This window comes from Drosophila biarmipes, chromosome 2L, assembly GCF_025231255.1.
Source record: "Drosophila biarmipes strain raj3 chromosome 2L, RU_DBia_V1.1, whole genome shotgun sequence".
NCBI lineage: Eukaryota > Metazoa > Arthropoda > Insecta > Diptera > Drosophilidae > Drosophila > Drosophila biarmipes.
Window position 1 is genome coordinate 21780948 of NC_066612.1, and position 24812 is coordinate 21805759.

Genomic DNA, 24812 nt, shown 5'->3' on the forward strand with positions numbered 1-24812 from the left:
TTTTTCAACCGAAATAACAGAAGAACCGATTCGTGGTTTGTTAGTTCGAAAGAACTTATCAAAGGTGTCACTCTTTTTCTGTTGAACCCCATAGTCAAAATAATGTAGGATTTTTTTAACCAGGTTATAAACGACGAAGACAAAACCATATACACACAGCTGCGGTCATTAAAATATTCCTCTGCGCAGGAATCTCCAGAGTTTGCATGTTTGATCCCAACTTCTTCACTTTTATAGTTTTCAAGTGTAGTGCTGATCTGATTTATTTCCTAATCATTTGGACCCTTGATATATCTTAATATATATATCATAAAAAATGAATAAACATGATTTCTGTTTTTGGGTTGTGTTAGCGAAGTATTAAATCTTTTAGTTTTTATTTTTAAATACATATTAAGCTGGTAAGGCGTAGTGTATATGTGAATTTTATTCAAAATTTAATGCGCAATCGCATGATGGGCATAAGATGTGAGGGATTAGATGAAAATGCTATAAGATTGATCTTGATCAGAGACAGACCACCGAAGGAGTCAGCTCACAATGCTTAACTGAAGGTATTAACCTGAAAGGAAAGGGTATGTTTAACAACGAATAATCATTTATTTTTAATAACACTTACAATATCGTCGATCTTCAAGATCGAGCGAATTGTCTCCGTGGCCAAGGTGATCGATGAAATACTGACCAGCAGGGGTTGCACCACGTTCTCAGCGAAAATGTCTGTGATGGCGCCCTTGCGCACGTTAATACCAGCGTTTTTCTCACCCTGGGCGTGACGGTTGCGCAGCTCCGTGACCGTGGCAATGGGGTTCAAGCCGGCGTTTTCGGCTAGAGTCGAAGGAATGACCTCCAGGGCATCGGCAAAAGCCCGGAAGCAGTAAGCATCCACACCCTCCACAGTTTGAGCCAAAGCAGCCAACTGCAGCGCCATCTCAATCTCCGGCGCACCACCGCCAACAATCTGGGCGCGCAATTTTACAAGGCAACGCACCACACAAAGGGCATCGTGCAGGGAGCGAGCAGCCTCCTCGAGCACCAACTTGTTGGATCCGCGGCAGATGATCGAGACCGTGCGTCCCATGTTCTGGATGCCAGTGATCTTCACGAACTTGTTGGTGCCACTGGCCACCTCCTCGACCAAATCGGCGCTGGACAGGTTCTCGGCAGTGAAGTGATCCAGGGAGGCGATTGGCCGGCAGTGCAGAGTCTTGCAAACGAACTCAATGTCCTCGCGCTCCACATCCTTGACCACCAGGCACTTGATCTTGTCCAAAAAGTGCTGAGCCAGGTCAGAAACAGCATCGCTAAGAAGGAAACAGGTAATTATGAGTCCATGGTGAGCAAGGTGAAAGTGGGCTTCACTTACCGCAGGATAGACTTCTGAACCAGCAGAACATTGCATCCGGACTTCTTGATCTGCTTGACAATGTTGAGGATGTACGAACGCTCCTCCTTCAAGACACGATCCATGGCAGCGTAGTCCGACACAATTACGTTGTGATCCATCTATATAATATGTCGTTTGAATGAATAAGAAAGTCGGTATAAGTGAAGCTCACTACTCACATCGGTCTTGGGTGCCGAGATGCAGAACTGGATAAGACCAATCTTGGCCTTCTCGATGCGCTTAGGAGCATTGGATCCGGCAGAGCGGCAGGTGAAGACCAAGCCATCGACCAGCTCGGTGTCCTCAACGGTACCGCCCAGGCTGGAGATGACCTTGATGTTCTTGAGATCCACAGAAGTCTCCTTGCCGGGGTCCGTGACCTTCAACACGGCATCCACGGCAATGGGGGCCAGCAGGCTACTCTGCTGCGACACCACCTTGGAGTTAAGCGAGGTGGAGGCGCTCTTGATCAGCGTATCGCGGTCGTTGAGCTCGATGGGCGTGGACATCTGTTTGAGGATCTCCACGGCCTTGTTGGAGCAGCGCTGGAACGAGTCCGAGATGGCAGTGGGATGCAGGCCCTTCTGCAGCAGCTTCTCGCAGGCCTCCAGCAGAGCACCAGCAATGACCACCACGGAGGTGGTGCCGTCGCCAGCGGCCACGTCCTGGGCACGGGACAGCTCCACCAGCATTTTGGCGGCCGGGTGCAGCACGTTCATCTGCTTGAGGATGGTGGCTCCGTCGTTGGTGATGGAAACTTCGCCGTTGGCAGCCTGGATCATCTTGTCCATGCCGCGGGGGCCCAAACTGGTGCGGATGGCATCGGAGACGGCTGAAATGGAATTATTGTTACTTGATACCAGTTCTTAAACAATTTTAATTTAAAGTACAACTGCTTGTCTTCAAATATTAAAGAAGCATGTGCTCAGTGCTGAATGCTCAAATATCGCATGACTAATTGGACATAAACAGACAGATGTGCTCGAGCACACTTCCCTTAGTGGTTTACTTCTAAAATACATTAATGGCGAGAAAAACTGTCTCTTCGGAAGTGTAAACCCCGTTTCGTGGCTAAACTAACTCCAGAAAGGAATTAGAATTATAATTAATTTTCAGCGCTCAATTCATCACATGAGTAATGCTCGCTCTTCCTCTTCCACCCGAGAAGTTTCCAGACAGCCGGCATCCAACTGCGATTTTCAGGGGCCATTTGGTCAGGAATTCCGGCATAGCACTGGTCAAAACTCGAGTTGGCAGACTCCTAGATCCACAAATAGTCCGCGGGAGATCATATGCTCCTCAGACCTCCTTAACTTCAGTAAATTTCCTCGTTTTCTCACCTTTGGCCGCCTGGATGTTGGACAAACGCACGTCCGTGGGCTTCGACTTGTCCTTGAAGGCCTTCGCCGTGGGCTTGATGTTAACCGACTTTGCCTTGGGCGCCATTGGATCGTTAAGTTATATTTCTAAGCAAAGCACAATTTCCACACCAAATTCAAGCGATACCAATTATTCCCACACTAAAATGCACAGCGGAAGCAAAACGGAAGAAGAAGAGGTGCTAGTGGCGAGCGGAAAATAGTGTGGCTGCGTTGGGTCTGGCGTCGTGACTATCGTATTCTTAAAAACAAAGAAAATGACTTCTTGCTTGGTGCCAACAAACTTGCAAAGCTTGCGTGTTGCACATATTGGTTCTAAAGTAATATAATTAAGTAAATAATCTAATTAGGCGGGAAACCGCTGGTCTGCGAGCACCGTCCAAATCGATAAGCCTACTGGTGTGAGAGTAATCGTTCTGGGCGAATGGCATTTCGGGGTTACCACATTCTCGGTAGTGACTCGGCTGGTTTATTTACATTTTGTTTTAGATAAATTTTAAATATAAGTAATGCCGCACGGACACTCGCACGACCATGGCGGATGCAGCCATGAGGCCACGGATGTGGATCACGCCCTAGAAATGGGCATCGAGTACAGCCTGTACACGAAAATCGACCTGGACAACACGGAGTGCCTGAACGAGGAGACGGAAGGCCAGGGAAAAGGTGTCTTTAAGCCCTACGAAAAGCGCCAGGATCTCTCCAAGTTCGTGCAGAGCGACGCGGACGAGGAACTCCTGTTCAATATTCCCTTCACCGGCAACGTCAAGCTGAAGGGAATCATCATAAGCGGCGCCAATGACGACTCTCATCCGAACCGGGTCAAAATGTAAGAAAGCGGTTCATAGATCGTACCAGTGGGTTAATAATTTGATGTGCACATATCTTTTCAGCTTTAAAAACCGACCCAGGATGACCTTCGACGATGCCAAAGCTAAGCCCGATCAAGAATTTCACCTTACCCGCGATGCCCGCGGAGAAATCGAGTACTCGCCCAAAGTAGTCACCTTCTCCTCCGTGCACCACCTCTCCTTGTACTTCCCTAGCAACTTTGGCGATGACAATACCCGCATTTACTACATAGGTAGGTGCCCGCAGAAACCTTGTTTACAGATCACTCAAATCAGTCTTTAATTAAAGGTCTTCGGGGTGAGTTTACCGAAGCTCATTATCATGGAGTAACCATCTGCAATTACGAGGCTCGAGCCAATGCCGCAGACCACAAGGATAAGGCCTTCGATGGAGTTGGCAGAGCCATACAATAAATCAGCGAAGGCCCGATTTTATAATATTTCAAATTCGAATTTTAATGAGTTTCGCTGTTAAGTATATTTTGTGATCATAGACGGCAAGAAATGCATTTGTGCTCCCTTAATATTTATATTGAGTATTTGTATTGCACTGAAATTTTAGGTTTAAATCCCTTAGGAATATTGTGTCGGGGGTACGACATCAGGTCCTATCTTCATGCCTATGATGGGCGCCTTATCCGAATGGATTTCGGCCGTGACCTCGGTAAAGAGCTGGTCCCACTGCCAGAGATCGTCCTTCTCGCTGAGACTCTCCTGTGGAACCAGGCAGTCTGTTAGGACTGAGAGATCGAAGCCGTCCACTGCAGAAAAGGCGTACTGGGAAAGCAACTCGGAATTGGCCTCCTTTAGGACAGCGGATCGAGAAGTGCCCATACTGAAAGTGGTAGGTACTAAGTTAGTGTGGTGGACAAAACATACGGTCTAAGGCATACGTAGGAGGTTCCACTATCTCATTGAGCATAATTTCATCTTTGACATCATCCATGTCTGGAATGACGGGAATGTCATCAGTAGGAATGGAATTTGTAGCAGACTTGGTTTGCCTGAAACGCTCGCTGAAAAATACAAAACAGCATTAAATCTTCTTGTCTCGAGATGAACTAACTTTGAAAATGGTTATTGTGGGTTAATTTATTTTAGTGATTTTCTTTGCAGAAAATTGTAACTAAAAACTCATAGGAAGTGAAGCGACTGTTAATGCTTATATCAAGCGTTTTAAAATATATTCTGCAATGTGTGTATTCCAACCCATTATACTCATGGCACTTGAGAAACTGAAGAGTACTTTATATAACTCACTCATCAAAGGAGTTGTTCTTCTTGGACCTGTGGGGTACGGAGAAATAAGTAAAGGACCAGTTTCAGGCTTTGTCATCTCACTTTAACCCCTTCAGTCCCGAATCCGCCCAACCTCCCGAAATCCGACGGATGGGCGGTCGGTGCGACTCGAATTCATTGTTGTAGGTGGACGAGGTGGCCGTGTCCGAGGTTGTGGGCGGAGAGCCTGCCTGGACATTCAGGGTGATGTCGATGGAAATGTCCTTGGAGCCTGCGGGCGCCTGCGAGGAGTCCTCCTTCAAGACATCGCGGCTCTTGGAGCGCCGGCCCTTCCTGGCCGTCGTCTACGGCAAAAATACGTCCGAACTTGAGTACACACGCATTTAAGTACTGCTTCTCACCTTTCTTATGGTCATCTTGAGTTCCTCGGCCCAGTCCATCATCTTTTGTTTACGCTTTTCCTCGGTGTTTCCTAGGCAACAAGTGGTCATTTTCCCGTGAGAATGTTCGATTTCCCCTGGAGTTTGCCATTCGCAGTGCGATGCGATACTTTTCAAATCGGCCGTCAGCCCCGATGACAGTTGGAGGAACTTCAGTTGCCAAAATAAACAAGTGTATTTTTTATCACGGAAAATGCTGACGGACACCGAGGATGACTTCTTCTTCGAGGAGGATAAGATGTAAGTATCCGTCGAGGCCCAGCAACTAACGAAAACTCTCTGCCCAGCATGGTTTGAGCGCAACAATCTGTTGCGATGTGCCGAGAGCATCTGTTAAAAATCAATAACCGTCCCACTAAACACCCTGCTGGACTCAGGCCTGAACCCCTGCTCATCCAGTTGGATGGGGACAGTGCCCAGGCCGTCCGGCGGCACAAGGACTTTCCCGAGGAGCAGGGGCAACCCTCCGCCGCTCCGCTCGAGGCCACCGTTATGCTCTGCTCCCCGGCGGGCTTTTGCTCCGATCCCGGATCCGGGGACAGGTTCGGCGTCGAGTCCGCCAATAGGCAGAAATATGAGTTAGACCGTTTGTAAGTCAACTCCGTTGACCCGGAACCGTTCGACTAGTATTCCACTTTGGTCGCTCGATAACTAGTAAAATTAACCTCTTATGAACAACATTTCAAGTTTTTGGACGAATTCTGAAATTCATTTTTAATTTTGTATTTATTTTTTTAAATATATATTTTTTTTCTTGTTTTATTTTACTCGTTACTTAAATTTTGTGTTTTTGCTGGTTTTTGATAAATTAAACATTTTATATAATAGTTTACACTTTTGTTACCAATATTTATTTTTTCAAGCGATGATTGTACTCTATATTTATAGTATTTTTACGACTAACTAGAACTAACTATATTTTCTTGTATTTTATTAATGAGTCAATCCAGAAAGGCCAATATGATTTTATTATGTGTGTAGACATCTAGATGCTTATACCTAGCAATATCGTATCTATAGCTAGGCTAGCTAGTGAATTACTCAAACTATACTGACTTCGAGGCGCCCTTTGGCATTCGGATCCCTATACTCGCAATCGATACTATCTCGAACCTTAGAGTAAGCTGCCCCGATCCACAGATTCCCTAAACAGCAGTAGGTAAATTTGTAATAGTCCAATGGCCTTCCTAGAACTGGTAACATGGCTAATTAGAAAACTGCACCGTTCGATGTGAGTACGTATGGAAAACTGGTATTAAATCACCCACCCATAACTACACTTTTAAAACCATATAGCACGCGTAGTTTACGCTTGAATATATCGTAGAACTGCGAAGCTAATGGTGGCACTTCTTGTACTTTTTAAAACAGGGGGATGACTGTCAGCACAAGTGCCGTCGTCATTACCAAGGATCAGAGTAACCTGATTGGAATTAGCATTGGAGGTGGAGCACCCATGTGCCCCTGTCTATACATTGTGCAGGTGAGTTCAAAGATACCGAAAAGCGCTTCTAAAGAGTTATGTAAGAAACAAATTTTCGCAAGATATTTCAATAGATTTTTAAAATTTTATTTGATAAATATAGATACGAATATAAAATATAATACTTTTATTATCAGTAAGTAAATCGAATGAATTTAACCTATGGGTATAAACCGAAGTTTTATGTCTATGAAGTTTCCTATAGTTCTCTATTATTTCGTGTAGTTTGCAAGGGTCTTGTTGATACGAACAATATTTCCAAAAAGAGAGAACGCTATTGTCGACTTTAGAGAGTGGTTCGACTTAAACAATTATTGGCATGTTTTGGATATTAAAAATCAAAACTAAATCTCACTTCTTATATACTTTATACTCACTTCTTATATACATTATAGCGTCAGGGTACCTGTTACGAGCTTCTCGACGAACTTAGTATACCATTTTATTCTACGAGTAATGTGTATTAAAATACTCCTTTATTCCAAGTTTACGACCAAAAGTGTTATAGAATCTGCATAATTACCGAGATCTTAGAAGGGGTTGGAACACACTCCAAAAAGGTCTTTTCGGTTTCTTGCACTTTGTCCTGTGGTTATTACTTGCCAAAGTTGTTTTAGTGGAAATTATGTTCCTACGAAACACCTGCAGAGCTGCCTTTTTTCCGCTTCCAGGGACTGGGAGTAGCCTTGAAGTTTGTCATCTGGCGAAGCTTTCGAAGCTCAGATCGTTCCCGCTTAAACCAGTCGTTGGCCTGGAGCTCCATTTGCAGGTCCATCCGCATCCTTTTCCTCTCGTCATACAGCCGCCGCCTCAGTGCTCGCTCAGAAGTGTGAAGACGAAAAGGTTTTGGATGGGTACAGGTGGACTCGACTCGCGGGATGAAGGGCTGGCGGTGCAGGTAGTCCATGGAAGACCCCGGATTAATCCTGGGTGTGAAGCCGGAGACCTTATGTCGCTGCCCTTGCTCTTTGTTGCGTTTCTGGAGCGCCTCCATCGAAGTGGCCAAAGTGCCGGGACATCGAGGCTTCGTCACCTTTTGCAGGGAGTTCAGGTATATCTTGCGCCTCTCCAAACGCTGATGGGATCGTTCGAAGTTGGGCACAGGAGTACTCCGGAAATGGAACTCATTCCTTTGGCTTCTGGCCAAACGCTTAAGCTCCTTGCGTTTCTCGGCGTATACTTCCTGAAAGTCACATACCCGGGGGGCTTGTTTCACGACCCTCTTCGGTTTCTGGCGCTTCCTCTGCTTTTGGCCGCCACCCGCCTGTTTTCGCTTGAGCAAATTCGTTTGCAAGTCCTGCTCCAGGAGCACCGCCCTTAGTCTGTCATCTAACCGGTCAAAGCCCGGTAGCAATTTGGGTCTGGTCTGGGGATCACTTGTAAAATCCCCCACAAACCACTTACTCCAGTTGTTGGTGGTCATAATTTGGCTACCCAAATGTGTATCAGAATTGTTATTCTGAATCGATTTTGAAGCTTGGAATGAAGACTACTATTAGCTTGGTAGCATTATAATTTGGGAACAAATCATATTTTTAATGCAAAGAACGCTTTAGGTCCATTAATCAATCGTTTAATAAATGAAAACTACTCCCAGAATTGCCATATATACCAATATTTTCCTTAACTGCAGATCTTCGATGGAACGCCCGCCGCAAGGGAGGGATCCCTGCAATCTGGAGACGAATTATTGGCGGTCAACTCGGTGAGCGTGAAGGGCAAGACGAAGGTTGAGGTAGCCAAGATGATCCAGACGGCCACAGACGAGGTGGTTGTCCACTACAACAAGTTGCATGCTGACCCCGAACAGGGCAAGACACTAGACATCATCCTGAAGAAGCTAAAGCATCGGATCGTAGACAATTTGTCGAGCAATACAGCGGATACTCTGGGCCTCTCCCGGGCAATACTCTGCAATGACTCGCTGGTGAAGCGACTGGAGGAGCTCGAGGGCACCGAGTTGATGTACAAGGGTCTGGTGGAGCATGCCCGCCGGATGCTCAAAGCCTACTACGATCTCCTGCAGACGTACAAGTCCTTTGGGGACTGCTTCACCCAAATATCGGTCCACGAGCCACAACAGCGGGCCTCGGAGGCTTTTCGAACTTTTGGGGAGTTCCATCGCACCTTGGAGAAGGATGGTCTGGGGATCATCAAGCAGATAAAGCCAGTGCTTGCCGATCTGGGAACGTATCTGAACAAGGCCATCCCGGACACAAAGCTCACGGTACGTCGCTATGCGGATGCAAAGTTCACATATCTCTCGTATTGCCTGAAGGTCAAGGAAATGGATGACGAGGAGCACGGCTTTGCTGCCCTACAAGAGCCACTTTATCGCGTCGAAACAGGCAACTACGAGTACAGATTAATTTTGAGATGTCGCCAGGATGCACGCAGCAAGTTCGCCAAGCTCCGCACGGATGTTCTCGAGAAGATGGAGCTGCTGGAATGCAAACATGCCATGGATCTGAACAAGCAGTTAAGGAGCCTGCTGGAGAGTTTGGCGGAACTTCACCGAAGTTTAGTGGACCGTTTGGACTCGCTGCCGCCTCTGTTTCCCATCGAAGTAGACTTCAAGGAGACGGACTTCCAGTACAAGTCTAGTACTCTGAAGCCGCAGGAGCTGGACGACGATGAAATAGAGGCCAACAACCATTCCAATTCAACCTCTTCCCACGTCGATTGCGGATTTGAGGCTGTAGAGCAGCCGGCGGCCATCATTAACGTGGATGTAAAGGCATCCGTGGATTCATCTGCTTCCCACTCCACCAGTGACAACGAAACGCTGCTCAAGGAACTGGGTCTGTACGATGTGGACCTGCTGTCCAATCCGCAGACCATTAGCAACCAAAAGGACTCCATTGCGGCCCAGAACGATGGATACGACTTCGACCTGTTCCTGAACCAGGCGACTGCAGCCACTACCAGCTTGGAGCGAGATCTTATGTCCTCGAATGCAGAGGAGATGGATCTACTCTTGCAATAAGCTTTTCTAGTACAAATATTTAAAAACGTGTTAGATAAATATTAAATGTTCCAGTATTGATAAAAATAATATCAAAACATGTCTTAGGCTTTTGAATACATCAATGGAATGCATTCCCAACAATTTATTTTCTTCAGTACAAGTTTTTTTACAATCATTGAGCTTCTCTTGAATCGGTGGGAGGTCTCCTGAACCGGCTAATGAATTAATTAGATTCGAAATTATTTTATGTACCCAATATATACACCTATTTTCATGGATGGAAATACAAATATGGATGCTATTTACAAAGGTATAACCAGCTATGAACAATGGAATAACTGTTTATTCCCAGGCACATAGGAAATCTTATATTTACAGAATTGCACGTAGCATCTTATTCTCTTATGAGGTATCTAAAATCCTGTACTATCCACATTCCCCGCACTTGATGTCTTAGACCCGCAAAACAATTTCACCAAGAGGCCCCCAATTATGTATATCCCCCCCAACACTAGGAAGTAGCTACCATAGACCACGTACTGATCTCGGGGGCTCAGAGCGAACCCAACTCTTTCCACCACCGAAATAGTGAGGATGGTCTGAAGCACCAATCCCGCCAACGTATTAATGCCGAAGATCAACCCAAAGCTGTCCTCCACCAGATTCTCGGCCACCACCGCCCCCGCCACTGTGATGATGAAGAAGAAAACGGCGCAGAAAAGCACATAATTTACATAGGCCACCCAGATCTCCTGCGTCTTGGCTGCGTAGATGATCAGGGCTCCCAGGAGAGCGGCACATATGGATATGCCCATCATGTAGGGCCCACGTCGCTTATTGGAGTTAAGAAAGCCCGCCAGAATAGCTCCGATAGCTCCTAGGAGTGTAGCCACTGCCTCCACTCCACCGTTATACACGCTGAGGTGATCCGGGGCCACCTCTTTCCAAAGGAACTGGATGTACGAAATTACCTGTGGAACAGAAATATATTTTTATATTACTCTGATACTTTTTCGGAACTATTCATTGAATAAAATAACCTAATAGGCCTACGGTGTAGTTTATCCTTAGATATCTAATTAACTAAGAAATCGTTTTAACTTGTTTTACCCTTGCAGAGTCAGAAGTTTGCAACGCAGTGACGTTTCCGAACCCATAAAGCATATATATCCTTGATCAGCGTCACTAGACTAAACGGACATGGCTAGTCCGTCTGTCCGTCCGTCCGTTTCTACGCAAACTAGTCTCTCAGTTTTAAAGCTGTCGGGCTACCCCAAAAGTCTTCTTTCTATTGCAGGTAGTATTTAAGTCGGAACCAGCCGGATCGGACAACTATATCTTATATCTCCCATAGGAACTACGGGGAAAAAATTTAAAATAAAAATTATGTATTTGCTGTTTGTTAATGTTATTTTTATGTTAAATATAACCTCCTACGCTTGGAAATAACATTTTTTAATAGGTTTTGAATTTCGAATTAATTTTATCAAAATCGGAAAACTATATAAATAACTGACATAGGAATGATCGGAAAATTGGTGGGAAAATAAAATGAAACTAATTATAGCTTTGGAGCTTTTTGACATATTATCTTTAAATATTGGGAATAAAATTTTTTATATTTTTAAGAATTTTGAATTCAATTTAATAAAAAACCGGACTACTCTATAGATGTCAAAAAAATGGTCTGAAAATAATGAAATAATTTGTTTTTAATATCACTGAAGTCAGCAATAATCCTTAAAAATATCACATGGTGTTACTAAAGTTGAGTATTTATTATAAATGCAAGGGTATACAAACTTTGGCTTGCCGAAGTTATTTTCCTTTTTGTTTGATATATTCTAGTTCTAGTTATATTCTGCTATTGTTCCTGAAATTCCAGAAGTCAAAAAAATAAACAGACCGTTATATTTCGTTATCCGAAAAGTGAATAAACTGAAAGGACCATTATCTTAATATTTTAAAAATAATTTTTGTTTTCTAAGAATCGGAATATTTTAAAAATAATTTTTTGTTTTCTAAGGATCGGAACGCTTTGTACAAACAATGCTTCCACGAGATCCACATGCAAAAGTATAGGAACTTTGCCTTGTGGAAGCTAGCTTCCTTCCTTGTTACCAATGTTAATATGTGGAAGCCTACGAATTTCTAAGGTATGACTGAATAAAATAACTATTTAAAGTAGAGTTTGAAAAAATCGTAAAACTAGTGAAAGCCAACTCACTTGGATTTGCCCACACGTGGCCAGTGCCCACCACAGACTCCACTGCAGCACCACTGGGTTGGAGTAGGAGGAGACGAGGTGGTACCACAGCAGACGGCAGGCGTTGGAAAAGGATAACCTAGGCGCGGTCACTTCGCCACCGGGAGCGGGGTTCCCATCCGAAGCCGCGTAGAAGTAGAGACTCCGGGGCACACTTGGTAGAAACAGGGACACTGCCAGGGAGATAACCTGCGTGGTCAGAGATATGTAGTGGAGCTGCCGGTAGTCCATGCTGCCGGTGGACACCAAAATCTGGGCAAAGAGGCCGCCCAGGAATTTTCCGCTCAGGATGGCAGCCCTCGTGTGACCCGTGACGATCTGATACTGCTCCTTGCTAACCTTGGCGTACATGTACGTGTAGTAGGCCACTTCCGCGGCCGTGAACGTGCCGAAAAATATCTGCGTCACCTGCAACATCCTCAGGGTTTCCGACCAGATAAGCAGGGAAAATAGGGTGATCCCCGCCAGCGCCGAAAGCACGATAACCGGTTTGTACCTCACCAGGTCAGTGATGAGGAACACAATGACCAGCTGGGCCAGCACCGAGTACGTTCCAAAGGGGTACACATCCTGGTTGATCTGCTCCGTGGTCAGATTGCCGTAGTCCGAAGCCAAATACTCAGTGACGTACGGCTCCGATGGTCGAAGTTCCCGGAAAAACCCAAACGTGCACAGCAGCAGCGAGATCTTCAGCCAGTTCTTCATGTCGTAAGGTGCGATACCAGGTGGCCTATCGGAATGAAACCCCTCCGTCGACAGATGTTGCGCCAATTGAACAGTTTCGTAACAAGCGCGACGAACGCCAGCCGGCAACTGATCGCGCGAATTAAGAGCAGAGTGTCTCCCGGTCGCTCTCGGAAAGCGGCTACAGTCGTGGCCAGAAGTACGCTCACACAACAACTACAAACCCAAGCCGGATAGGCTTCCCCGGCTCGAAAAGCTGTAATAATATTTTATCAAAATGTATTGTTATTTAAACTTCAAATATCTCATTAAACGTTATAATATGTCTGATTCGAATTCGATGTGTAAATAGTTACCATAGATCCCTAAAAATGCGAACTGTCCCAAAAATATTTATATTTTTTTATTTATTTATAAAAATATTTACTTACTTGGCAATACACGGTTAAAATTCGTGTGTTGCCAAATAACCAGTATGTTCCTTCACTGCCTAAGGTCATCGACAGTTTAATTAAAGGACGCATAAACAACTACAGACAGATAAACACATTGGTATTACTGTCAAAACTAAATTGCCAGAAAGTCAGATATTTTTTGCAGCGCCTGTTTGACCTCGGAAGAACGTGAAGAATAAATTCTTCGATCGTTCTTAAATTAAAATGCAATCAACTTGCAGTTCAATCCATTTTCTACATTTATGTATATTCCGAACTAAAAGAATAAATGGACTTGAAGTTAAAAAATTGTAATCAAGTTTCGCAGTACCCACAACAATCTCTCGTCTCACTTATTGGCAAGGTAAGCTAAATCAGTTGCTTCACCTACATAAAACCCATTTCATAATTTGAGTTATTTTTGGTGTTGTTTCACATCAATTTATTGTCAATTGAGTGACGCATTAATTGGAAATTCATCCAATGCTCGTTCAAGTGGTTAGCTCTCCATTCTCATGAGCAGACAGTTCTGCTCTCGAATTTGAAAGAGTACAAATAGAGCCGCACAAGCTTACTGATAACTCTGCATATGCCATCTTATCATTTTAGCCTAATCTATGAACACTAAATTATATTTTCAGCACTGCCTGAACACAATATTAGACAGTATATCTCAGATCGGGTCTGCTTTACAATCGGGACTTTGATTTCAAGGCTGCGCCAGTAAATACTTTAAATGTGCTATGCAAAGCCAATTTGTTTTATTCACAATATTTACCCACTTGAATATTAATCTTATTGTCGACCTCTCATACAAATAAAAGTTCTCTTTGTGATATTCTCATTTATAAATGTTCGTAAAACATATTTTTAAATTTTTTCTAGCCTGATGTAAGTGCTTGAGGTGTTCCCCCTAAAATGTGCCGGATTAAGTTTACATATTATCCATATAGTTTTATAAACAAGTGGATACCTTTTAACTTAAGGCTATTATCAACCATTCCTCTTGATCTAACTTTACTTTCGTTTGAGGTAATCTTCATAGAGTTTCAGAAGCTCTGGGCTGGTCCGTGGAGGAACTGATTCTAATGCGTGCTCAAAGTCTGCCCACTTTACGTGTTCCGCCTCAAAGCTTTGCTCCAGGGACCGCAGAGCAGCCTCATGGCACACGGCTTGGATTTCCGCTCCTGAATATCCCTCCGTCATCTGCACCAACCTCTCCATGTCCACTTCCTCAGAAATCGGCATGGAACGCAGTTTGATCTTTAAAATTTCCCGACGAGCTTCACTCTGTGGCAAGCCCACATAAAGAATTCGGTCGATTCTCCCCGGTCGAAGTAACGCCTTATCAATCATATCTGGTCGATTCGTGGCTGCCACAATGGTAACATTTTGCAGGGCCTCCACGCCATCCAATTCGGTGAGTAGTTGGGTAAGAACGCGCTCCTTTACGGATGAGCCGGAGCCGGAACCGTCGCCCTCTGCTCGCTCGCCGCCAATGGCGTCGATTTCGTCAAAGAACACTATAGCGGGAGCGACCTGCCGAGCCTTTCGGAACACCTCACGCACCGCTCGCTCCGATTCGCCGACCCACATTGAAAAGAGCTCTGGGCCCTTGATGGACAGGAAGTTAAGCTTGCTTTCAGTGGCCAGGGCCTTGGCAATCATTGTTTTGGAACAGCCCGGGGGTCCAAACATGAGAATTCCTCTTGGTGGCTTAATGCCCAGCCGCTGGAACTTCTCAGCATGAAGCAGTGGCCACTCGATGGCCTGCTGCATCGCCAATCGGAGCTCCGACTGGCCACCAATGTCTGACCACTGAACATTGGGGCACTCTATAAGGACTTCACGCATCGCTGACGGTTTGATGCGGGTCAAAGCAGCCTGTAAATGCATCAAGTCGAGGGGTTTTGGCTGCGCTTGTAGCATGGCAGCGTAAACCAGATTTGCTAGATCTGCTCCCACGTAGCCATGGGTTATAGATGCTATATGCTCGGTTTCCTTTTCACTCAACTTATTCTCCAACGACTGAATGAGGCATCTTATAATGTCTCTCCTTGCCTCGGAACTGGGAGCACATAATTCAATTTCACTGTCCAATCTACCAGCTCTCCGAATGCTGGGATGCAGAGCCTCAATCTGTGAACTGGTTGCCAGCACGAAGGTTTTGCTTCCCTTTAGCTGACTGGGCGAGCTCAACTGATCCAGCATGGAAAGAAAAGACAACGAAACGCGTTTGACAAGATCGCTGCCGTCCTGCTTCGGACACAAGTTATGGACATCCTCAATCAGCAGCAGAGTTGGGTGCGGGTAGTGATTGTAGGCACGCTCGAAAATAGCCGCCAGCTTCTGCTCGGTTTCGCCCAAGAATTTGCTGTAGACTTCGCCACTGTTGATGCGAATCAGTTGGACGTGTCCTTGGCTGCGCTCTTCTGCCACTGCAGACATGGCTTCCAAAACCATTGATTTTCCACAGCCAGTGGCACCGTAAACAAGCAATCCACGAGATACTCGAAGACCTAAATCATTACAACAATAAAAAGCTGAAAGAAAATCTTGGGTAAAACTTGCCTGCAGGCAATGTCCGGAAGCCCAAAGAGTATTCCATGCTCTCCTCGACCAGCTGCAATTGCCTATCCAGCCCTCCTATTTGGGATTTGGTCACCCGAAGGCTAATCTTCTGCTCCTGCTGCTGCTGGCCTGTATTTTCCGCCATCAATTGCAGTTTTGTGGTGTTGGTAACCTGCACAAACTGCGAAGGCTTGGAGTCCAGACTGAGACCAGCTAGAGCTTTTTCTACGGTACCTTGCCAGCGTTCCAGCCGAAAAGTCAGAGATTTGTTGAAGAAATTCATGAGTACTTGACTACCCTCGCAAAAAACTCTATTGACCATGTCTCTTTTAAGAAGGGCTAATGCGTCCTGAAGCTGTGGGGGACTTAGAGGGCTCCCTGTGCTGTTCAGATGCTTTAGAGAAATGCTGGCAGCAGTTGTGAGGCGACCTGGGTCCAAGGCAGAGATCTTCAGAAACTTTCCCCGCAGCTGAGTGCAATGGAGTTTGAAGTCTGGTTAAAATCATGATGTTAATGCTGAGAATCTCAATTTTCTTGTTGTTACTTACCACCTTCGCTCACAAATACTGTGGTCAGGAATTGCTCTGATATGGGCCAAACAATCCTCACCAGCGGCTGTTCCGCCGCCGAAGGAGCTTCCAGCACCACATGTTGGCCGATGTGCAGCTGGGCTAACTGCATCGCGCCTTCGGAGACAAAGATCAGCATGTTGGCATACTTGGCCGATAAATCCTTCAGTGACTCCACCTCAAAGTTCCGCTGCTGGAGGCTTCTCGTGAAGATCGCCCCACTGCGCACGTACTCCGCCTCGGAATCGGTACCCACCTCATCCTGGCTGATGGCGGAGCACGAACCCTCATGGCTATCCCTCGCCTTGGAGGGAATGTGGACGCCACAGGACTCGCAGTGGTACCAACTGGCCTGGTTTTTCTTGCTGCTCGACTTTGGCGGCATTGCGTAGCCCGGCACGTTTTGTTTTCATTCTCGGTGGAGGCGTCCGTTGTGAATGGCAAGTGGTGGTTGGCTCTGGGCAAATGCAGCTACAAAGTTATAGCTAGGAAATCACCCATTCTTAGTGGAATAATTGGCAGAAAATAGCAAAACCATTTTTAATTCTTATTAATCTTTAAAGAAGTTCATAATATTCATACTTAAACAATGATGTTAAACCCATATAAAATTCTGACCACAACAGACAGAAGATGGTAGATTGATACAAAAGTGTCAAATCTTCCAATCAGTACAAAATTTGCATTCTTTGCTTCTTTCTTAAATTGTATTGACGTTTTAATCCTCTTTTATTGTCTATTTCTAAACAAAGTAAAATGTACTTCAGTGCATTTACTTTAGTTATCTTTGTATACATTTTATGGTGGTTTGATATAATAAACCAATAACTGGTGTAAGTAATGTAAATTAAAAAAATAGCTGATCTCATTTAAGATGAAAAATAGCCAATCAACTAACAAGCTCATTTGCCATCACTGCCAGTGTTGGTGAATTCGGTATTTTCCCGCTGACCAAATGCAGCCACTCCCGAGATTCATTGTTAGCCTGTGACTCAGATTTCGAAGTGCGAAAAGGTGGACTGCAGGAGCGGATCACAGAGCGGATTAGCCATGAACAGCGACGGCGAAGCCTCATCACTGCAGATGTCCCAGATGACGGTTGGGGGCATCCTCCCGGGGGAAGCCAACCAACCGCCGGGCCCCGCCCCTCTCTCGGTGTCGGAGGCGGTGTCCAACACGGACTTCTACATCGGCGTGGGCCTGGCCATCTCCTCCTGCTTCTTCATCGGCTCCAGCTTCATCATCAAGAAGAAGGCCCTCATCCGGCTGAGCAGATACGGCGAGGTGCGGGCTTCGGCCGGAGGATTCGGATACCTGAGGGAGTGGATCTGGTGGGCGGGTCTTCTAACGAGTGAGTGGAAAACAAGAACAAGAATTGGTTCAGGGAATGCCCTTGCAGTGTGATTACTCTAAAGGAACATACGTGATTTGCTTTCTTCTTAACTTGTTTGTACGAGTCTACTCAAAAACCACTTGAGTGCTTTTAAAATTTGAAGTATTACATTTTTAACCTTGCTCTGAATAGTGCAAATTTAAATATATTTAAGTAAACAAACGGGTTGTGAAACATACCCGTCGGCTGCTCCAATTGTTCCTTCCTGCTATGTGTCATTAAATTATCTCCAAAATATGAAAAGAAATCTAATTAAGACTAATCGCCTTTAGATATAGATACCCTATTGCAGTAGTTCCCCTTTACTTACGCCACAATTTAGTAATTTGAATGTTTGTAAACATTCAATGATTTTAAAACAGGGAGATAACAACAGAAAAACACATGTGTTTATTAAATCTGTTTAGGATCGAATATGTGTTCCAAACATTCTTACAAATTTGAATACCGCCTGCAAGGGTATGTTGTCGCACAAACAAAACCCCTTATCTTACTGACTCACTGTCTCTGTTTTTTACAGTGGGTGTGGGAGAGGCGGCCAACTTTGCGGCTTACGCTTTTGCCCCCGCTTCTTTGGTGACCCCATTGGGTGCCCTTAGCGTGATAATCTCCGCCGTGATGGCCTCCAGATTCCTGAACGAAAAGCTGAACCTGCTAGGAAAGATAGGCTGCTTCCTGTGCATACTGGGATCCACGATCATTGTGATTCACTCCCCCAAAGAGAAGGAGGTTGAGGATCTGCAGCTTCTGTTTGACATGCTCCTGGACCCCGTGTTCATCCTGTATGTGATTTGCATCGTTGGCTCCACGGTGTTCGTGGCCTGCTTTATTGCCCCGCGTCATGGACACACCAATGTGGTGGTTTACATCTTCATGTGCTCCGGGATTGGCTCCTTGACAGTGATGTCCTGCAAGGCTTTGGGTCTGGCCATCCGGCAGACGCTGAATAATGGAGGGAATGTATTTCTCACCTGGATGCCCTGGTTCCTGATTCTGGTCACCGTCACGTTCATAGCAATCCAGATGAACTACCTGAACAAGGCGCTGGATATATTCAACACTAGTATAGTGACCCCAGTTTACTATGTGATGTTTACCACTCTGGTGATAGTCGCATCTGCCATCCTGTTCAAGGAGTTCACCCACATGCGCTTCGACGACATCCTGGGCGATGTTTGCGGTTTCCTTATTGTAATCACAGCCGTATTCCTGCTCAACGCCTTCAGGGATATTGATATATCGCTAAATGATGTGAGGGGTCTGATGCGACCGAAAATGCAGCGAGTGTCGCAGTTCGACGAGGAAGTGCTGGTCACCAGCAACTCCAAGGAAAGGCGGCTGTCGTACGGATCGGGCGATATCTTCCGGAAGGCCTGACATAAGCACCGGTACCAGGTTTAGTTGCATCCTCTGCAGCGGACGGCCTGAAGACAAGGGGCTGTCTCCGAAGACAAAGCATTGGTCCAAATATCTGTGCATATCACTTGCATTCACACATCTCATCCCCATCTATTGTTCCTTCGATCTTGTTATCCACACATTCTCTAGCATAAGGACTTAGGTTTAGGTTGAATAGATATTAAAATCGATTTACTTAAACAAAATCAACTTTCAAGTGGCTTTTTATTTAAAAATATATTAAAAACGATGTAGGCAAGAATTAATGTCTTTCAGTAAGGATTTGAAGAGAGCAATATGAACTCAATTATCAGAACTGGAAAAAACCTTTTTATGGTTGGCCTCGTATTGCTGACGACGTCATTTTTGGGAGGATCGCTGGCTCTTCCTTCTCCCCTTTCCCTTATCCATATGAACAGGAATCGCCTTGATATAACTGAACGAGGGGACCGCCTTTCCCTCCTTGAGCTCCTTGTTATTTTTTTCTTGTGTTTCGCCTTTAGAAGAGTTTCCAGATCCGTAGACCAAGATGCAGTTGCTCATACTTTCGGCTGTGTGAAGAGAATCATCCGCTGAGTCTTTGGAGTTGTCCGCTGGCGGAGGATCCTTCGGCCTACGCATTTTACATGGCGAACAGAATTCGGGGTCCTTGTTTAGTGGTAATAGCCGATTTTGACCTTGCACACTTATCTGTGGAAGAACGGGTAGTAGGTCCTGACTCATAGACTTCATGCCAAAGCTCCGCATCATGGCCACCGCCTCCATCTCCGCCGTACTAGTGTCCTCCCAATCCTCCATTGAATCCCGGCTCCATGCTCACCAGGTCGAGCTCGAACCGCGTCTTGGGCACCCAGGCCATGATGTGCAAGTTTTCAACCGGTTTCGAAAATGCCCTAGCTTAAACATGTCTATTCCAAGTCGCAATTCGCTCCAGTAGCCCTTTCAATACATTTCCAAGAACCATCCAAATTTGAAAATATTCCTTTCTACCGATAGCGATAACAAAGAAGAGCATTCCGGGTGAATGGCAGAGTTGCCCATTGACAATTGGCCCCCAAAAGAATAACAGTTATTTAATTAATCCGACGGGCTAGTTTAAGCAATAAGGATGAGCTTGGTGCGTTTAAGAGTGTTGCGTAATCTCAATCGCAGTACCCTAGCTGGGCTTTGGAAAGGTTTACCCCGGGCAACCGCTGTGAATGCCAAGGGCTCAGCTGTCAACTTCCCGGCCGCCATTAGAACGCTGAAAACCTTGAGCAACGGACACCGACTCCTAACCAAAGATCCGCTCTCTGCATTCACCCCATCTCAACGGCTGTATTCCTGTGAAAATCTCGGTAAAACCATGGAGGAAAACTGCGTGGTCCCGGACGTGATTGGCAAGGCCCCGGCGCAAACCGCTGTGGTGGAGTATCCGTGCGGTATTGTGGTGAAGCCGGGTCAGGTACTGACCCCCACCCAGGTGAAGGATGAGCCGTGCGTCAAGTGGGAGGCGGATGCCAGCAAGCTCTACACCCTCTGCATGACCGATCCGGATGCCCCAAGTCGCAAGGACCCCAAGTTCCGGGAGTGGCACCACTGGCTGGTGGGCAACATTCCGGGCGGCGATGTCGCCAAGGGCGAGGTCCTGTCCGCCTACGTGGGATCGGGACCTCCTCCAGACACCGGGCTCCATCGCTACGTATTCCTCATCTACGAGCAGAAGTGCAGGCTCACCTTCGACGAGAAGCGGCTGCCCAACAACAGCGGAGATGGACGTGGCGGCTTCAAGATCGCCGATTTCGCGAAGAAGTACGATCTGGGCGATCCCATTGCCGGAAACCTCTACCAGGCGGAGTACGATGATTATGTGCCCGTACTCTACAAGCAGTTGGGTGCCTAATTACAGCCCCACATACATCATAAGGCCAGTTGGAATTGGATTCATGATTCGCCAATCTATTAATACCGAAAGCCTGAACAAAAGACACTACCGAACACTTTGTAAAACATTGTTGCTGGCAATAAAATTGTTGAAAACATCAACTTCTAAAGCTTCTTGTTACACTTCACAAAAGCTTTTGCCTTAAGTCCCGAAAAGGTTTTTACCTGGTGATATTATGTTTTTGCATTCAAAATATTTTTTACTTGGTGGTACCTATCATATCTTATGTAATATTCATTTATTTTCTGTCTATTTGAGGACTATCTAGGCCATAAGTTGGCAATTATATGTTGCTTATCGAAAGAGGGAAAAAGGGGGCTCTCGTGTAGTCCCTAAGCAAGAAAATCCAGTTTTGGGCCGGGTATTTATTTTTTATTTATTCCAATTACAAACTACTTCTATATAAATAGAATTTACCTAATGTCATATACAAATTTAAGAACTTGAGGTTAACTCTTACCAAAGATGAGTACACAGACATAATTGCTATTGACTTCCTAGTAGGAGGAAATTCTCTGATCAATTCTATTTTTCCCCCAGAGCGCAAGATACACGCATCTGGGCTAGTTCTTTATTTGTTAAAGCATTCTGGTCTAGTTACAGAATACATTTTATAGTCAGGATGATTCTTCATGTGTGCAATAAATGTTTTTAGTACAACTAGATACTCGTATGTATAATCCATAAAATAGTCCCGACGGAGAACCTACATTCCATTCGGGTGTGGGATTTGTTTAGCTTCGGATGTTGAGAAAGGACGTGTGTTTACTCCAATGTCGGAAAGACACTGCGGTGTTCTTTCCATTCGGTTTCACTGATTGCCTGATAAAGACCATACACGATAAGTAAAAGTGAAGGGGCACGGAATTTTATATTTACTCACCACTAGCTCGTCGAAGGCCTGCTTGGCCAGCCAATGGAAGCAAGGACTCTTCCACTCGCGGGCGATGGCCTGCTGATCCTTGACGTCCTCCTCGGCGGTGGACGTGGAATTGGTAATGGCTTTATACTTGGCCCACAGATAAACCATGCTGCGCATCTTATATACCCACAGATCGTTGGGTATACCGCGAATAATGTCCTGGATCTCCACCATGTTTAGCTCCGTAAGGTTGTCCAGGAAGGTTCGGTTCATCATCGTAAATATGGTTTTCAGAGTGTCGTACGGCACATCCGCGTTCTTCTCTAGTCCGAAGTGAGCCGACTTAATAATGGCGTAAACCACCTGCTCCGTAGTAAGCTTGGGGAGATTGGGCAGAAAGCAATGCTCCAGGTTGAGGTTGCCGCACTCCAAAAGCTGCTGTCCGATCTCCTCACCGACGCTCTTGTAGTCTTTCCACCAGTTGCCCCAGTCCTTGTACTTCTTGGATTCGTGCAGTGGGGCCCACTCGGACCTTAATCGCTTCCTATTGCGCTTTGCGATCTTACGAGCCGACTTGGCATCATCGGCCACCGACTCGTCCTCCGAATCCTCATTGAGCACCACTGCCGCCTCCAAGAAGTCCTCCTCTGTGGCGTCCTGGTTTGTACTGTAGTTGAATATTTGTTCGAAGAAGGACAAGGCATAAGAGTCTGCCTCCGGTTGCGGAAGCTTCTTGGGCTGGTCGTTGAGGTACGGGATCTTAAATCCGCCCATCAGGAATCCGCGCTTGCGGGCCACGCGGCGCCACTTTTTCACCGACTTGGAGGCAGCCTCAGTTTCAAGCGGTGGAGCGGGAGCAACACGCTTCTGGCCTGCAATATGTAACAAATCTTATTATTTATTTTCAGTGGTCATAAAACGCACAAATGGCACACACAACCAGGAAACAAGGTTAAAGTTAAAATAATACAAACTTACCGACTTGGACAGGAAATCCTGGAGCATTTGGTGGCCTATTAGCCAAAACGGCTGGTTTGCCGGCTTGTGGTACACCTTTCACTATCTGCTGGCCAGTCCTAACTGCCACAGGCCCCGACTTCTGAGCCTGTGGACCACTTTTCAAAGCTTGCGGCCCTGTTCTGGCTGCCTGCGGTCCGCTCCTCACAGCACCAGCTCCAATCTTCGCGGCTTGTCCAGCCACTGGAGGCTTCTTGTTGGCCACTACTGCCGTATTCGGCTTGTGAGCTAAATGGTTGACCTTATACTGATTGGGTGCCGCATGGGGTGGTTTCTTCTGCAATCCAGCGGCGTTGCCAGGACGCGGGTTTCCAGGCCTGTTTGTCTGGTTGTTCCTGTTATTGGGTACATTGCTTCTGCCCACAGTGTTTACGATGGCAGCAGCCGCGCGGGGATTGCTGCGCAAGTTCTGTACCGCTTTGGCGGCGGGCTGGGGTCCGGGTTTTCGAACAGATCCGCCATTATTTAAGTTCATCTTTTGCAATTGATTGCGCTTCGAATTGAAGGCACGCTGGCTGGCTTCCCAACCAGAGCTATTGGCTCCTCCTCCGCCGCCTCCTCCTCCTCCACTACCGATGTTCGACTGATAGCCAGAGCTCTGAAACGAAGAGGATTGCGACTGCGAGTTGTTCCAGTTGTTTCGAGAGTCGTTAAAGGTGCGACTGATGTTGTTGCTGAAGCCGGCTCCGGAGTTGTTGTTAGTGAAGTTGCCACCGGAATTTGGGTTGAAGCCACTTCCGGAGTTGTTGTTGCTAAAATTGCCACCAGAATTCGGGTTGAAGCCTTGGCCTCCAGGTCCTCCGCCTCCTGGCCTACGATTGTATAAGTTCCCAATGTCGCTATTGTTTTCGCCAAAGTTTCCAGAATTGGTCGGGTAATTTCCTTGGTTTCCACCTCGTCCGTAGGAGTCATTAAAATCAGACTGCTGGTTATCGAAGTTCTGACCTCTTCCTTGAAAATTGTCATTGTTGAAATTTCCTGAATTGCGTTGATTAATTCCTCCAAAAGAAGGCCCATTGTTTCCTAAATAAGGACCGTCACTGCTTCCATAATGAGGTCCACTGTTTCCATCAAAAGGAGGTCCATTATTGCCGCCAAATGAAGGCCCATCGTTGGGACCAAAGTTACTGAAAGAACCCCGGTTTCTGGGCTCGTTATTAAAGTAGCCATCGCCGTTCCCCTGCGACTGCGGGCCACGGTAGTTGACGTCCGGATTGCGGTCCGAGTTGAAATTGGCGGAGATTCCGGGGATGCGGTTCTGCGCTGCCTCCAGTTCCAACAATCGGGCTATGTTCCCTACGTTGGAAGAACCTCTGTTCAATTGTCCAAAGTTAGATGAGGGACCACCTCGAAAGTTGTTGTCCTGAATATCATCGACGGAGTTCCCACCGAAGCGCTGATTGTTAGGATTGAAGCCGGAGCGATCGTCTGAGGAGCGCAGGTAGTTGCTGTTGCCGCCACTGCCGTTGTTATAGCCACCGCGGTTGAAGTTTCCGCCATCCGAAGTCGGGTTTCGGTTGCCGCCGTAGGCGCCGCCACCTGGGTTTCCACCTCCGCCGCCATAATTGCCGCCACCACCGAAGTTTGAGGAATACATCCCTCCTCCGCCTCCACCACCACCGCCGGAGTTACCCACTCCACGCCGCTGGCCAATGCCGTAAGCGTCGTTCTTCAGTTGGCGGTAGTCCATCCCGACTTGTGCTGATCCGGAGTTACCTTGTCGCTGGGTCTTGTCTTTTATAAAGTAAACACGCTTCTCGACGCTTTGCTCAACTATGTAAACGCGGCCTAAAAAATGCTTTCCTTTCCCCAAATTTTTTTCAGTCAACCAGGGTTGCAGCACAAATGGAAGCCGGCTACACGAAATGGTTAAAAACTCGATAACCGATGCTGGTATTTTATCGTGTTAAAAATACTGACTTTAGTAAGTGATTATCATTAACGAAT

At 46.2% G+C, this 24812-nt stretch overlaps 11 protein-coding genes across 14 annotated transcripts; 4 read left to right on the forward strand and 7 right to left on the reverse strand.

Annotated features, from left to right (window-relative positions):
* Positions 1 to 330: 330 nt before the first annotated feature.
* LOC108034203 (T-complex protein 1 subunit delta) lies at positions 331 to 2947 on the reverse strand. The gene is made up of 5 exons (XM_017109034.3): positions 2728 to 2947; positions 1567 to 2219; positions 1367 to 1506; positions 620 to 1304; positions 331 to 562 (listed from the first exon to the last, which is right to left on the reverse strand). The coding sequence occupies exons 1-5, from the start codon at positions 2831 to 2833 to the stop codon at positions 545 to 547; spliced, it is 1602 nt and encodes a 533-aa protein (XP_016964523.1). The 5' UTR covers positions 2834 to 2947; the 3' UTR covers positions 331 to 544.
* A 249-nt stretch (positions 2948 to 3196) lies between these two features.
* Positions 3197 to 4141, forward strand: LOC108033930 (PITH domain-containing protein CG6153). The gene is made up of 3 exons (XM_017108608.3): positions 3197 to 3595; positions 3660 to 3850; positions 3907 to 4141. The coding sequence occupies exons 1-3, from the start codon at positions 3276 to 3278 to the stop codon at positions 4029 to 4031; spliced, it is 636 nt and encodes a 211-aa protein (XP_016964097.1). The 5' UTR covers positions 3197 to 3275; the 3' UTR covers positions 4032 to 4141.
* On the reverse strand, positions 4049 to 5626 carry LOC108033931 (intraflagellar transport protein 43 homolog). Its single transcript, XM_017108609.3, has 5 exons — positions 5258 to 5626; positions 4959 to 5200; positions 4878 to 4904; positions 4511 to 4633; positions 4049 to 4452 (listed from the first exon to the last, which is right to left on the reverse strand). Exons 1-5 carry the CDS (start codon positions 5624 to 5626, stop codon positions 4191 to 4193), a joined length of 1023 nt encoding a protein of 340 aa, XP_016964098.2. The 3' UTR covers positions 4049 to 4190.
* LOC108033927 (PRKCA-binding protein) lies at positions 5424 to 9842 on the forward strand. Of its 3 annotated transcripts, XM_017108603.2 has the most exons (4): positions 5429 to 5536; positions 5674 to 5886; positions 6668 to 6779; positions 8413 to 9842. In XM_017108603.2, exons 1-4 carry the CDS (start codon positions 5490 to 5492, stop codon positions 9763 to 9765), a joined length of 1725 nt encoding a protein of 574 aa, XP_016964092.1. In that variant the 5' UTR covers positions 5429 to 5489; the 3' UTR covers positions 9766 to 9842. The 3 variants fall into 3 exon arrangements, with proteins under 3 accessions (XP_016964093.1, XP_016964092.1, XP_016964091.1); XM_017108604.2 differs by lacking the exon at positions 5674 to 5886 and having other exon boundaries at positions 5424 to 5536; XM_017108602.3 differs by lacking the exon at positions 5429 to 5536 and having other exon boundaries at positions 5612 to 5886.
* On the reverse strand, positions 7239 to 8276 carry LOC108033929 (targeting protein for Xklp2-B). The gene has a single exon (XM_017108607.3). It carries the CDS (start codon positions 8200 to 8202, stop codon positions 7411 to 7413), a length of 792 nt encoding a protein of 263 aa, XP_016964096.3. The 5' UTR covers positions 8203 to 8276; the 3' UTR covers positions 7239 to 7410.
* A 6-nt stretch (positions 9843 to 9848) lies between the features above and the next one.
* LOC108033928 (thiamine transporter 1) lies at positions 9849 to 12841 on the reverse strand. Its single transcript, XM_017108606.3, has 2 exons — positions 11975 to 12841; positions 9849 to 10718 (listed from the first exon to the last, which is right to left on the reverse strand). Exons 1-2 carry the CDS (start codon positions 12716 to 12718, stop codon positions 10161 to 10163), a joined length of 1302 nt encoding a protein of 433 aa, XP_016964095.1. The 5' UTR covers positions 12719 to 12841; the 3' UTR covers positions 9849 to 10160.
* A 1029-nt stretch (positions 12842 to 13870) lies between these two features.
* Positions 13871 to 16690, reverse strand: LOC108034177 (ribosome biogenesis protein SPATA5). The gene is made up of 3 exons (XM_017108990.2): positions 16251 to 16690; positions 15703 to 16194; positions 13871 to 15650 (listed from the first exon to the last, which is right to left on the reverse strand). The coding sequence occupies exons 1-3, from the start codon at positions 16654 to 16656 to the stop codon at positions 14149 to 14151; spliced, it is 2400 nt and encodes a 799-aa protein (XP_016964479.1). The 5' UTR covers positions 16657 to 16690; the 3' UTR covers positions 13871 to 14148.
* A 543-nt stretch (positions 16691 to 17233) lies between these two features.
* Positions 17234 to 19272, forward strand: LOC108034287 (magnesium transporter NIPA2). The gene is made up of 2 exons (XM_017109147.3): positions 17234 to 17622; positions 18185 to 19272. The coding sequence occupies exons 1-2, from the start codon at positions 17322 to 17324 to the stop codon at positions 19039 to 19041; spliced, it is 1158 nt and encodes a 385-aa protein (XP_016964636.1). The 5' UTR covers positions 17234 to 17321; the 3' UTR covers positions 19042 to 19272.
* Positions 19273 to 19277: 5 nt separating this feature from the next.
* On the reverse strand, positions 19278 to 19956 carry LOC108034318 (uncharacterized). Of its 2 annotated transcripts, XM_017109188.3 has the most exons (2): positions 19749 to 19956; positions 19483 to 19675 (listed from the first exon to the last, which is right to left on the reverse strand). In XM_017109188.3, the coding sequence occupies exons 1-2, from the start codon at positions 19858 to 19860 to the stop codon at positions 19602 to 19604; spliced, it is 186 nt and encodes a 61-aa protein (XP_016964677.1). In that variant the 5' UTR covers positions 19861 to 19956; the 3' UTR covers positions 19483 to 19601. The 2 variants fall into 2 exon arrangements, with proteins under 2 accessions (XP_050741046.1, XP_016964677.1); XM_050885089.1 differs by having other exon boundaries at positions 19278 to 19956.
* A 153-nt stretch (positions 19957 to 20109) lies between these two features.
* Positions 20110 to 21087, forward strand: LOC108034317 (protein D3). Its single transcript, XM_017109187.3, has one exon. It carries the CDS (start codon positions 20171 to 20173, stop codon positions 20942 to 20944), a length of 774 nt encoding a protein of 257 aa, XP_016964676.1. The 5' UTR covers positions 20110 to 20170; the 3' UTR covers positions 20945 to 21087.
* Positions 21088 to 21335: 248 nt separating this feature from the next.
* On the reverse strand, positions 21336 to 24716 carry LOC108034063 (uncharacterized transmembrane protein DDB_G0289901). The gene is made up of 3 exons (XM_017108817.3): positions 22827 to 24716; positions 21870 to 22720; positions 21336 to 21808 (listed from the first exon to the last, which is right to left on the reverse strand). The coding sequence occupies exons 1-3, from the start codon at positions 24553 to 24555 to the stop codon at positions 21752 to 21754; spliced, it is 2637 nt and encodes an 878-aa protein (XP_016964306.1). The 5' UTR covers positions 24556 to 24716; the 3' UTR covers positions 21336 to 21751.
* Positions 24717 to 24812: the final 96 nt, after the last annotated feature.